The sequence below is a fragment of the Cebus imitator genome, unplaced genomic scaffold (genome assembly GCF_001604975.1).
Source record: "Cebus imitator isolate Cc_AM_T3 unplaced genomic scaffold, Cebus_imitator-1.0 Scaffold29, whole genome shotgun sequence".
NCBI lineage: Eukaryota > Metazoa > Chordata > Mammalia > Primates > Cebidae > Cebus > Cebus imitator.
In genome coordinates this window covers 11,179,199-11,193,492 of record NW_016107344.1, presented here as the reverse complement: position 1 = coordinate 11,193,492, position 14,294 = coordinate 11,179,199, and the positions used below count along the sequence as shown (strand labels likewise).

The following is a 14,294-nucleotide window of genomic DNA, read 5'->3' as shown; positions in this document are numbered from 1 at the left end:
AATGAATAAATGATTTATTTAATAAATGTAGTTTTGCCTATAATCCCAGCACTTTTGGAGGCCCCGGCAGGTGAATCACCTGAGATCAGCAGTTCAAGACCAAGCTGACCAATCTGGTAAAACCCCGTCTCTACTAAAGATACAAAAATTAGCCAAGCGTGATGGCATGCAACTATAGTCCCAGCTACTCGGGAGGCTGAGACAGGAGAATTGCTTGAACTTGGGAGGTGGAGGTTGCAGAGAGTCAAGATTGTGCCACTGCACTCCAGTCTGGGCAACAGAGCGAGACTTCATCTCAAAAACAACAACAACAACAAAAGTAATTTTTGCAACAATGATACTAGAAATTATGAAGACTTTTGCAGTTTTTGAAGGCAAATTTTGTACTATAAACATAGCTATGTTATAACTTTTTTTTTCCTAATTAGGACTCTTGAAAATATAATACTTCCAAATACCACTGAGGGAAGATTAATGCTTCCCTACTAACAAAGTTCCCAGGGGGCCGATTATACAGATAATGTCAACTGCGTATATTCTAAACTTGAAGTAAATGCTCGAATTATTCTTTGCCTATCACAGATTTTCTAAAATGTAGTCATTTGGGCTTTAGCATCCGCAAATCAGAATTTTAGTCTATGCAGCAATCAAATACCAAAATACATATACCTAGTCTTAGGCAAGTGTTTCTGTTACTTTTAATCAACTCATTAAATTTTTAAAAAGGAAAAAAAACAAAGGGATGGAGCTGAATTTTAAATTTCTAACAAAACAAACTATTTTGTCATGCACTGGGCACTGAGACACAGAAATATTACCATTAGGTTGCAAAATAAAGAGTTCCCCTTTTAAAAATTTCATGCACAGCACACAGCATCCCCATTTAGTGACACGCCATGCCAGAAATACGGTAAGTTAAACAAAGAACAAACAATATGCACAGATATTTTACTGTGAACCATATAACTTACCCGTTCTCACCATAAATCTTTTGAAAGAGTCTAAGAAACCAGAAAACCAAAAATTAAAAAGTCATTTTTCCCAGTTGTATTAGTTTGTAAACGTTTAATGTCTTTCACTTAACAATCTAATTGGAGATGGACAAATCTCAAAAGGTCACTTCTTCCATCACATTCTTGATCATGTCTCAAGTTCTCATCAATTTCCTATCTTAAGAAATTCAGATTAAGCAAAATGAAGAATTTCCTCAATTGACTGTTGGCTAATGAATCCATAAGAAAAGGACAGGTAAATTAGCTTTGGATCCTCTAATTTTATTCAACCTAATTAGATTTGTCCTTTCCTCGGTTCAACAAACTGAACATTCATCAAAAAGGCAAGTTGCATAATATAAACTATCAAAATGGCCATGATTACATACATACAAAATTCAGCAGACAACAAATACCATCCATGCATTTTAACGTCAAAGTTTGCATTGAACTTTATAAATAAAAATAAGCTACAAATTGATAGTCCAAGAAACCTAGGCCAAAAACAAAAATTAAGTTAGATGAAATTTGCAATGCCATATTTTAAGGGAAAATTTTACTCTTCCCCACCAAAAATCAGACATTCCAAAATGTGAGTAACACATCAAACCAAACTATAACCAGACTGTTACAGAAATGCCTGAACATGAGAAGTCTGTAAATGTAAGTTGGAAAATATTTTATGAAATTTCATATTGCTGAATAGTACCACAGTACTGCTTAAGTGAAAGGCAACCTTTATGTATATATAGTCTTAAACAGGCCTAAATAAGTGATTTAGAGATATGCAAATATGGAATTGCACTTATTCTACAAAACGACTGAGGGGTTTTTTTTAAAGCAAATTAAACTTTACGGGATGTTTCAAAATGGCACATGACATGCAGAGTTGAGCAACACGATGAGCTGCTTTCTCGCATCAGAAAAGTCACACAAGACCATCCATTACAAGCAAAATCCTTGCAGAAACACACTCTGACCTCTCCACCATCAGCCTTTTCTTGTGCCTAAGTCTGCTGGCCTCCCGGATGGCCTCCCATCTCTGCATGTCAGCCTCACTGCAGGGGCCAGGGGTGAAACTGATGGGAGACACCGTAGTTCCCAGTTTCCACGACTGAATCTTACGCGTCAGCATGTCATCTTTCTTCCGCCGATAGGAGGGAACTAATATTCTACAACTATTACTTTTTTCTTTGGATGGGCACGTCCTTTCAAGTACACAGAGAAATTTTGCTTGCATTTCTGGAGGAAGAGTCCAGGGTTCAGGGAAAGGGACTGGGTGGTATCTATCTGGGGCCCCGGACAGCGGCACTTCTTTCTTCTGTGCTGGAATTCGGCGAACAATCATATCGTCTTTTTCCAAATCCGGAAGAACAAGTTCACCTTCTCTACACTGTAAAATTATATCTCGTTCTACAGAATCATCTTGCTCAGAGAACCTTCTAAAGTCTTCAAAAGCTCGGAGAACATATGGATTTGCATGGAAAGCCCCAGTCTTTCTGACAAAGAAATCATCATTCTCTAAGTCAGGAACCAGGGCTGCCATCTCGAAGTCATCTCTTCTATAGCCTGGTTCATAAGAGAGATTCTTCCTGCGGGTTATGAGCCTTGGGCCAGAAGTGGGATCAATTTTGGTATGTGTTTCAGAAGACAAGATGTCATCAGAGTATGTTTGGAGGGCCTGAAGCAGTAAAAACTGACTGATGCACAGAAAGGAAAAAGGAAAGAGAATCTTATTAAGTTTGGGAAGAAAAGGTAATTAGCAGATCCACTAGCCAAAGGTAATTAGCAGACCAGCTAGCCAGTTGCTAAGAATAAATTATTTTAGAGGATCACTGGGGGCACTCTTGCTAAGAAGACAGGCTAGCATTTAATCCAACACCCAGGATTTTTCTGGATACTCTCTAAAGAAATAAGAGCAGATTATCCTTCTCAGGAAAGCTGGGCACCATAGAGGCCACTGATGGGGCCGGAGAGCGGACTAAGCCAGGAGAGCCACTCCCTGGTACCCTCTTTTTTTTGAGATGGAGTCTCACTCTGTCACCCAGGCTGGAGTGCAGTTGCACAATCTCAGCTCACTGCAATCTCTGCCTCCTGGGTTCAAGTGATTGATCTCCCTCAGCCTTCCGAGTAGCTAGAATTACAGGTTCTCCCTACAATGGCTGGCTAATTTTTCTATTTTTAGTAGAGATGATAATTCACCATTTTAGCCAAGCTGGTCTCAAACTCCTCATCTCAAGCGATCCGCCTGTCCTGGCCTCCAATAGTGCAGGGATTACAGGCATGAGCCACTGTGCCCGGCCCCTGGTACCCCTTTCTCATTCCATTTGCCAACACAGTGGCCTAAGTTCCCTCTGAACAAGAGGAATAATCTTTAAAAGCTCAAGAGTTGGGCATCATGCACTTTATGCAATAGGTACATACAATCAGCAGGAAAAAGGGAAAATATACTGCTCTGAAGTTTTATAAAAGAGCTCAAGGAATCTTCCCTTTGTATTTTCCCTAGACTTGCCCTTCTCAGTCTCTACCTAAAAGTTATTTCCTTTCTCCACATCTCCACACACAGCACAACTGTAAAATTAGGTAAACTTTCTAACAAGACTTTTTGAACTGGCTTCTCAAAAGAACTGCCACATGTAAATATATCCTACAGACTTCCAAGCTGACGTAGTGGCACAGAAAGCAGCGTGTTATACATTATGCTTTTGTATTAAGTCCACTAAGTGAGTCAGGTTTCCTGATTCAGTGCAATCAGGTCCCAGGTTAATGGAGCAGCAGAAGCGGGCAGAGGGGTGTCTGAGGCCAGACCCCCAGCAGGCAGGCTCATACAGACAGGGGCACCTGGGCTCATCCGAAGCACTACTGCTTCTCCTGGCTGCATGGGAGTCCGGCGGTTTTACAGCCCGTTTGGTAGCTAATTCCAGCAAGAGGGAAGGTCTTTGGCAGTTGCCGTCTAGCCTACGCTCCGCTTTTCGTGCTCTACTAAAAATGGTGGCGCTTCTGTCAGAACCTGAGTCCTCATCCTCAGAGTCTGAATTCCTTTTACTGTGAGTGACATGGAGAAAAGAAGGGAGGAGGGAATGAGACAAGGAATTGGAGAAAAGCAGAACTACTAAAAATAATGCCATGCGATGGCTATGTATAGAGCAGGACTTTTTCAGATCCAGATCCTCAGGTTTAAATTTAAACAGAAATTCCTTTCCATTATATAGGTTCTGTAGATGCTAGAGGACTAATTAGACTTTCTCGTCTCTCTTATTTTTATTAAAAAAAAAAAAAAAAACATGCACATAGAACCCCAGCTGGGGTATTCAATGAACACCGGTGTAACAGAAACATGCACAACGACAAACCTGAATCCCTGAAATTCCTTATACCATGGCTTATAAGTTTCCCTTTTTATTCTTTTCCAGTTCACATCTTCTGGGGTCCAACATTTGGGAAGAAACTGATCAAAAGCATTCCCTGGGTTTGGCATGATTGGACTTAGCTTGCGCACATAAAGATCATCCTTTATGATGTTGGGTATGCTCCTTGTCTTTGCTTTTTCCTCTTCCAAATAACAAGAGGACTTTGAAGTTCCTTGTACAGTTGGCCAGTTCTCCACACTGGTGCCCCAAGTCCTCCTCTGATTACTGTTCAAAACATCCAACCGGTTAAGAGACTGCATGAGCATTTGTGACACAGAACACAAACGGCATGCTTTCTGGCTCACAAAGTTCACACCACCGTGAACAAAGCAAATTAGTTTCCATTCCTGTCACCACCACAGTTCCTAGGACAAAGTTATGATAACAGCATCTCATTTTAATTCAAGGATAGCTAGACATACATGGGCCAAAGATACTGCATTAGAAGCTGTGTTAAAAGAAAGAGGTACATTACAAATGATTTGGGGTGTTACTTTCTGGATTAAAATCAGAAGCATGATAGACAGCCAGATCCAGGACAAGTGTTTCTGACCTCGTCAGTCCATATAGCCCACTGGCGAACACATCAGCAGGAGAAAATATTTGCGGACAAGAGTTAGGAGAGGTGATTTTCGAGATGAGACTCTGGGGCCTCTTTTTCACTTGGAATCTACGGTTGGCTAAGTCATCCAAAACTACGTCAGGAAACCTTCGTTCATCCTCAGAGTCCAAACCACTTTCAAAACCGCACGCCTCCCTGTGATAGGAAGCTGGATTTGCAAAACCACACTCTGTTCTGCTAATTTGCTGAGAAATTAAAGGATTCTTTTCATGTCCACTAATATCAATCAAAAAAGGAAAAACATGACATGGCAGGGTTCATCATAAACAACATAAATTATCTGGTAAGCTGAAAAATACCAATAAACTGAAGTCATGCAGCTAAAAAAAGACCCAGCAAATCATATGCTGACATTCTAAAACCGAAGAAATAGCTTCGAGATATGTATAACTAAAAATAGAGGGATGAAAAATATTCTCACTAGTCAAGCTTAATGTATTATCTAGGAAACACATTTAAGAACCATTCTTTTTTACCACATTTAACATCCCACCACATTGAAAAAGCATATGACACTCAAAAATCACATCCCATCTCAGTACCTTGAAAACGTTCCATCTGCTTCTGTATAAACTGGGCTTGCCCAGCTTCTCCTGTTATCTTCATGTTTGTCCGGCTTCTTCTTCCGCAGAGGTGCTGGTACATAGGATGGCTGTCTACTTTTGTTGGGTAAAAAGCGATTGAAGGGTAACGCCGTCTTTGGCTCAACAGCCGAAATCCTTCGATACGACATATCATCTTTATTATAATCCTGCATCTTGAATGTAAATTCAGAATCTGTGTCACTTTCAAAACCTATAAAGGAGGCACAAGAATTAGCTTTACTCTCCAGATTATTCGCCTAACTGAAACCCACACAGCGCGCCTGCTTTGTCTTTGCCTTAGAAACCCAGTGCTGCCACTGCTAACTGCAGGGATTATTTTTAGAAATTTGTCACGAAGTTGTGATAAGATCCATTAGGAGGAACTTGCTTTGCATACTGGAGGCACATGCAGTACATTCTTTAGCTGTTGTAGGCTCAAAGCAGAAAAAGTCCTATTTTACTAGTGAGCCCCTTTTCTTCAGTCTCTGCCTCCATGATTTTCCATAAGATTTGTTGATGTAATACATAGAAGTAAAATCTAGCAATGGAGTCATAGATACTTAAAACAACATGCAAAAATAATTCTAGGGGAACTCAGTAATTTAAAATAAGGCACGCAGCTATCTATAATTTATATGAGTGGAGAGATCAGGGAAGATGTAGAAAGAAAGAGAAGGAACAACAACAACAAAAAAAAAAAACCAGGCTTGCAAAGGGTCTGGATAGATCTTATGAACTGGAATCACACATTAACTATGAGGTTGAACTGGATGACTTCTTAAGTTCCAAAGGAATCTCAACTCTTACGCCCAAATGAGGGCGCAGAACTCACAGTTTCTTCTAAGTGGCCATGGAAATAACACTGGGAACCTTGTACTATGATTCAACATCATTTAAACACAAATTCAAAAGAATACTCTTTGATACCCCTAAAGCTCAGAGAGATACAAATAGTAATCTGCTTTCTTAAAAGAAGAAGAAATATACGCTTTTAAAGACAAAGGAAGAAAAGAGGAGAGAACAACACTACAGATCCAAGACAAGTTTTCTCTCCTTCTTGCCCTTCTTCTCTTCCTGCCTCCTGTGCATTTGTCAAGATTTGGAAGTGTTACTTCACACCAGGGTTCTCTCCCGGACTGGCTGTGCACAGAGCCTGGCAGCTATAAGCTCTCAGCAGGTAGAGCACCTGCAGGGTTAGCCTGAGTTAAAGGCAGTCTCCTCTCCCTCCAGCCTGGCAGGAAGCTACAGTAAATCACACTGAGAAGCGTCTACAGGAAGTCACTTAACATACAGCTCTAAGGCAGGGACAGAGTAAAAGGAGAGTAAAGTCTTAGCAAAAGAGAGAAAGTAAACACAGCTATGACCATGAGGAGTAGTAGTCAATAATCTGGTGCTTTCTTTTTAACACCTTCTAAAAAGTAAGACATTTATCTCTCATTTCCAATAAGTATATCAACGACTCTTGCCAAAATCTACACATGTGGAATTTTTAAGTCACAAATAGCCTATTTTTAATTTTTAAGATAAAGTCTTTTTTTTTGGGGGGGGGGGGGTCCAGTATGGTGCCCTGGAGAGGATTTTTTTCCCAAAATATCATTTTTGATATGAGTTTTCATACAAAACTAGAGAATGTGACATTGCAATTCTGTTATCCCAAAAGTATTATTCTACTTACAGTGTTCGTCAATTTAGGACTACCATCTAGAGGGTAGCAGCAGAATTTTAACACGCCGATCACAAAAGAGCTTTATCATCCTGGTGCCTCCATTTTTTTCCCTGCTTAGTTGTAATTTCCAAGACTTCACGTCTGCACTCTTTAAACAGGGTCTGCAGCCCCTTTTCCAAGATCAGGAAGGGATGTGACAGTGGCCCTCTGCTCTTGGTTACATGTACAGGTGCCCATTCCAACAAGGATCTGAGAAGGTGACTTAGCCTCCAACCACTGGGCAGGCCACTGCATCCGAACTGACTGAAGCCTGCATATTCCCACACGCCCTCTGTCTTTTCTCCTTTTATTCCTTAGCTAGATATAAAGTCAATCATTACATGGAGTAGGTTCTTCGTCAGGACAAAGAAATACAGCGGGTTCAGAATGTACGCCTCTGCTTTTACAGCTCTAACCACTCAGATGAATCACATACTCAGATTCATTTCCTTAAACGTATTGTAATCGTCATCTGGGCTATGAAAATGTCACACCTAGATAGCAAATGACCAATACATGTGGCAGTGATATAAAGATTAATGCTTACATAGCCTTTCACATTTTTTATTTTTCATTTTTAAAAACTACTACTAGTCTGAAAGATAAAGAATTCATGTTTTTTGTTACCATGGTTAATAAATTGTTGATTGATGTTTTTGGAAAACAAATTCCTAGTATGTCGTATTTATGTAAGTTTTACATCAGAAGTAAAACAAAGAATAAAGTCCAGTTAATGATGTGCATACTGAAGTATTTAGGACAAGTGTGATATACTCTGAAATGCCTCAAAAAACAAGATGATTAAACTGTACAGAGAACGAAAGAGGCGGGGGGAAAGAGAGAGAGACAGGTTTAAGATAAAGCACGCATAATAAAACGTCATGGCAGAATTCGGCGGCGAATACATGTGTGCTCACTGTAGAATTATTTTAAGTTTGTGGATTTTTGATATTTTTTGTAATAGATATGCTAGGAAAAATATCTAGAAATATAAAAGTAATATTCCAGATACATGAGCAATGTAAAATCCCTAGCAATCAAGCACAAATTCACAGCCAGAACTCAATGTGTTCACATTGGAATTGGCAGAAGCACAGAAATATTTCAAAAAAAAGCTTTGTGATTTCAATCTAGTCAAATCTGAATAGCTGGAGATGTACAGTCAGAAATTGCTGACACTGTACCCAACGGCCACAGGATTAAGATGTGCACTGAAATAACCGAACTGACCATAAGCTTAGGATTTTGAAAGAAGGTTCCTTCCCACAACAGAATGTCTCTAACATGTTCCTTTCACACTTGCTCTGTCTTGGGTTAGCTCTGACCCTGAAAGGACCAAAGGAGGATTTCTACCAGCACGTTAGTGGTGGTACATTACTCAATCTACAAAGTTTAACATAACATTCTGTCATGATAGATAGCAATCATTTCTTCTCATCTATAGAAATAATTGTAAAAATATTTTCCTTGTTTTTGCTTAAGAGAATTTTTTTAATCTTTTGAAAAAAGCCAAGGATGAAAATTAGTAACTAGAAGAGACTTTTTTTTTTGCAGAATCTTGTATTCCTTTTTATGTTCTGATATATCAGCTTATAGAATGCATGAACACAGATTATTAAGCCTGAATCTGGAGAGAGGAGCCAGGATAGATTACCACTGATGAAACAGGCCACAGTACTTTCCAGAAGTGAAATTTTTCAAAAATGAAACTATCACCACCATGAAGGAGGAAAAAATAACAAAACCCCCAATTATACTTGCATCTCTATGAAAATCCACTTCTAAATGAAATTTTTGCCTAGTTTTCACTCCATTTTTCTACTCTGTCCTGTTCCCAGTTCTCCCTTGATACGTAAACAAATAGACTGACAGCCAAAAGCACAGCACACCTTCACGTCCCCCTCTCAACGTGATATCAGAGGAGCAGCTTGTCAATGACCTAGAACCCAAAGAGTCCAAGCTTTCAAAGGAATCTTCTCTCTTATGGTGCCTTGAAGGAGCAACAAATTCTCCACGTTCAGAATACCAGATGTCACCGTAGCCACTGTCCCTGCCACTTCTTTTCAGGAAACTGGAGTCTTCAAGTGCCTAAAGAAAACATGTTTTAAAGAACAGTAAGTTAAATAAACTTCCAAAAAATATAATTGGTTATTACTTGCTTGTTTGCCTAATTTAAGTTGGGCTTCATTTGACATGTGAAGCAATGAGGTTTCTTTGTCAGACATAGAAAAAAGCTGATGAAAAACAGAAAATAAATCTATAATTGTTTCCCCACAACTGATACAATAAGGAGGTATCCAATATTATTTAATAAACTAGTACCTATGTTCTATTTAAAAATAAGGAAGGGGACTCATTTAATGGAAGTTCAGGATAACATTGAAGTGTTAAAATCAATTATCACAGTTCTCTAGCAATAAATATGAAAAGAGTCAAAGAGAAAAATTAACCTTAACTTAGCCAACCAAAAGGAGATTAATCAACAAGATTATATTCAGTCTATCTCCAGGAAACATTTGGGATGGCTTATATAACATAAAACTTTAACAACTGAAGTTATTTAACTTCCTTCCCCAAAAAAATAAAAAGGAGCAAGTGGGCATACATTTCACAGAATTCATTTACTTTCACTAGTTACACAACCTAGTTCTAAGGTCCTGGCAGCTGAGTTATCCTTCTTGTTGAATCAAGAGAAGCATATACTTGTTTGCGACATATAAAACTTATTCTCTCTGGACCTAAATAAAATATTTGTTTGGCTCAAATAAAGGATACACAGAAACATCGCAAATGATGTTAACTGTAGGTTTGTGAATTACACAGAACTTACTCAAGATAAGCACATTTAATTAATATTCTTCTAGGAATGCTAGTGACAAAATATAACCTGGCTTTTTAAACAATAGGATGTGAGTAAAATTTACAAAGCCCATGGCACAGTCCTGACTTATACTTACCAATGACTATCTAGTAACAATTTTTTAATGTGGTGAAGATAATTTTGTCACAGTAAAAATCAGAAATGTTGCTTTCAGACGAGCTTAGTAATACAGAGACAGTTTAAAGAACGTAGTAATTACTAACAATCAAACTATTATGTGACCCTTAAGTCATGATTCAGATTAAAAAGTGCTATGAAAAATAGCTGGAGACAATTAAGAAAGTTTTATTATCAACTGAATATTAGATAATGGAGAATATCTGAGTTTTCTTAAGTATAATCAATGCTGTAACTATATAGAAGAATATTTATATTCTTAGGAGATGTATACTGAGTATTTGGGGGAGAAATACATCTGTAATTTATATTAAAATGGTTAAGTAAAAACATAGATGGATAAACACCTATGTAGATAAAGCCAGAATGGAAAATTATAATAATTGAACCTGAGGTTGTGTATCTGGGTATTTGTTGTACTCTTCTTTCAATTATAAATATTTTCAACATAGAAAAAAGCTGAAGAGTGTTTGCAGTGAATAATTAATTAGCAGCTGTCTCAGGCATACTTTTGACGTAATACTGTCAATTCATGATTTAATTGTTTGACGCGTGTTTGGAGCACCAATAAGGTCTAGTAGCTTTCAGGGAGGTTTCATGTGGTTTAGATGCCAGAAACCTTGGAATCAGAGTTGACATCCTGTCATGAAAATGCAAGTGCCTACCTTACATCCTGCTACTTCCAAGCCGATGTGGAAGCCAGGCCTAGTGCTGGTGCTGCCAAAATTTTTCTCAAATACAGAAAGTTTTTTTTTTTTTTTTTTTTTTTTTTTTAAGTGTTTAGATCCATCAGGTTTCTTAGACATGTACTTGCTAAGGCCTTAGAGTTCAACACACAAGATGGATTTTTCACTTCATAAATGTTAAAGTTATTGATGGCAGTCACTTCAGTTTTAAAATAACCTGTCTGACCCTGGTGCCTGGCTTCTAAGGAGGCACCCTGACGAGTCACCTAAAATGAGTCACCTCCAACTTATAAGATGACTGAGCTATTACAACTTACACCAATGATTTTTAATTGGTATGTTATGTTCGCTTTTAGGCATTATCTGGTTAAATGGGAAAAGCCTGATGAACACATTGGTTTTGATTTCAATAGAACTGATGCAAAACTAGTGATATGGTCACATGCCTCTACAGTTATTATCACTTTATTATCATAGAATAATAGAACCACAACGATAGTTTTATCTACCATAAAGTCTTCATCTACTCCCTCTGGTTTTGAAACTGGTAACAGGAAACAGCCTTTGACAAAGCATTCCTGGCATAGACACTGTATTAGGATTATTCAATCTGAGTCAGACTGTCATTAGAAGGACCAAAAGTGATAAAGAGAGCACTAGTACATAAGTCAAAGTCCCACACAGTTTTTAACCAAAAGTTTTCTTAGCTGACATAACTATAAGGCAAGGCTCTCCCTATGTTCAAAGCCCCCTGAAATTCCTCCATTAGAGCCTCACCATTCTTCATTGCAGTGACCAATGTGCTCATCTATCTCAGACAATCGTGCTTTGTGAGGCTAGGTAATCTCTTATGAGTGTTTTCTCAACACTTACTACAATGTGTATGCATGTTAATATCGCAGCTGTTTCTTGAATTAACTTATTCAAGGAATTTCAATAGAGTGTTATTGACTTCTTACATTTGGGGGGTGAACAGGAATTGCTGTATTGTGGCTGGGCTCAGGCAAAATTATTTAAAGATCAGGGTAGATGTGGCTGGGCATGGTGGCTCATGCATGCCTGTAATCCTAGCACTTTGGGAGGCCGAGGCAGGGGGATCACCTGAGGTCAGGAGTTCAAGACCAGCCTGGCCAACATGGCAAAACCCTGTCTCGACTAAAAATACAGAAATTACCCAGGTGTGGTGGTGCACACCTGTAATCCCAGCTACTCCGGAGGCTGAGGAAGGAGAATCGTTTGAACCCAGGAAGTGGAGGTTGCAGTGAGCCTAGATGGCGCCACTGCACTCCAGCCTGCGTGAAGGGAGCGAGACTCCATCTCAAAAAAAAAAGAAAAAAGATCAAGGTAGATGTAAGGCAAGGTGATCATGTTCATCCTGGTCTAAAATTTCTATCTTGCAATCACTGCAACCAACATTTATTGCAACCTTACAATGTGTTAGAGACTAACGCTAAATGCCTTACTTATGCGGTATCATTTAACCATTAGAGAAACCCATGAAACAATGACTACTAATTAGATGATGAAACGCTATTACAACTATACAAAAGGGCTCTTCTGAGTCCTACAAATTTCCCTGAATAAATAACCCTACCCAGAGGATTTGTATTCCCATATAGATCTTATAAATGAAGACTTGGCAGAACTATGGTCAGTCCTAGCACTTGGCTCTCTTCAAATGGTCCTCAAGCATTCAAAAGGCTGTCACATTGATTCCAGAATATGCATGACCAGAAATGTGTAGAAAACAAAGGATTCTAACTTCAAAACCTTGTATGAAGTTCCAGTTCACACCATGTACTACTCTTTGGAAACAGAGGCAGCGTGGTAGAATTGTGGGGATATTTAAGTGTGGGCATTAAAGACCATCACCTATAACAACAACACATTATTGCAAAGAAATTGAGTATATTCCATGCACGTTAACAGTCCAGGAAGCACCTGTCTACTACAGGTTGAGTTTACAATGAGTATAGAAATACTTAAGCTATATAAAGTGTGTAGGGAAGGAAGCCAATGCATGTGTCACCAAATTATGTAGAATTAAAGAGTAAGTCTCTAAACCTTGGAAATTGCTCTGGAATAGACTCAACTCACTCCTTGGTGGTGACATATAAAGCCAGTAAATGAGTAACAATTTCTTTACTCAGCCCAATCAAGAGTGGGACAAAGAGAGTCAGAGTTGCCATACGTTGTTATAGAGGAGGAGGAGAAGAAAAAGGAGAAGAGAGGAGGAAGGGAAAGTAGTGGTACTGTATCACAGTAGTAATCTCACACGGATGTGGTTTACTCACCTTCGTCAAGGCTTGTCCTAAGAGATTCTCAAATGCTTTCAAATTAAGATGGGGACCATTATAGTAGGGGTTGCTTTGTGCTTTTCTTCCCAGCCAGTACAATGTTATCAAAACCTTTAAAAAAAGATCCATGAACAATCAGTCTATTAGCAACCAATTGCAAGCTCAAATGTAGGTGAGTACTGTAGATAAATGATAGCACACATGACTCTATTGTTGAAAAGGAGACCTTCTTTTAAGTTTATGGGAAAGTCATTAAAAATCTTAATTTTTCTTCCTAAATTCTCCTGTCTCTGAGCAAGTTCTTAGACCAAAAGTCCAGACTCCAAAAGGTATTCATTCATATACTCTACTAGTATATATGAAAAGGGAAAAAATAAGAGAAAACACAAATGTAACTTCTAAAGCAATCAATATTTTTTCATCGAATTTACAGAACGATCACCTAAACATCAATAATTCTCAGCTTCCTTAATAAGGACATTAAACTTTTTATAAATAAAGCTGCAACATTTTTAGATATTCTTTCAATTTGCATAAAATATTGTAAGATGTATGAGTCTACATTGAACAATTACCCGGAGTCCTTAAACATTTAGTGTTCTTCCTTAAAGTCTGAATTGGTAGTTTCCTATTTACGCCCATAAAAATCTGAAAATGTGTTTACTTGCCTTTACTGTACTACTAACACATAACAAAATCTAACCTATCTTCTTATACCATTCAACCCAAATGTTTTTAAATTTAAGTTCCGGGATACATGTGCAGAATGTGCAGGTGTGCTACATAGGTAAATGTGTGCCATGGTGGTTTGCTATCAAACCCAACACCTATGTAATTAAGCCCCAAATGCATTAGCTATTTATCCTGAGGCTTTTGCTCTCCCATCACCCAACAAGCCCCAATGTGTGTTGTTCCCCTCCCTGTGTCCACGTGTTCTCATTGTTCAACTCTGGAATACTATGAAGTCATAAAAAAAGAAAAAAAGAAGGAAAGAAAACAA

The 14,294-nt window shown here is 38.4% G+C and overlaps 1 protein-coding gene across 1 annotated transcript in view; it reads right to left on the bottom strand.

Annotated features, from left to right (window-relative positions):
* The window catches only part of LMO7 (LIM domain 7), a 232,038-nt gene that overhangs the window by 51,628 nt on the left and 166,116 nt on the right, over positions 1 to 14,294 (bottom strand). Inside the window, 6 exon segments of the mRNA XM_037736810.1 lie at positions 972 to 1,001; positions 1,973 to 2,692; positions 4,346 to 4,627; positions 5,567 to 5,819; positions 9,203 to 9,401; positions 13,292 to 13,405. Coding sequence (XP_037592738.1) covers positions 972 to 1,001; positions 1,973 to 2,692; positions 4,346 to 4,627; positions 5,567 to 5,819; positions 9,203 to 9,401; positions 13,292 to 13,405 — 1,598 coding nt within the window.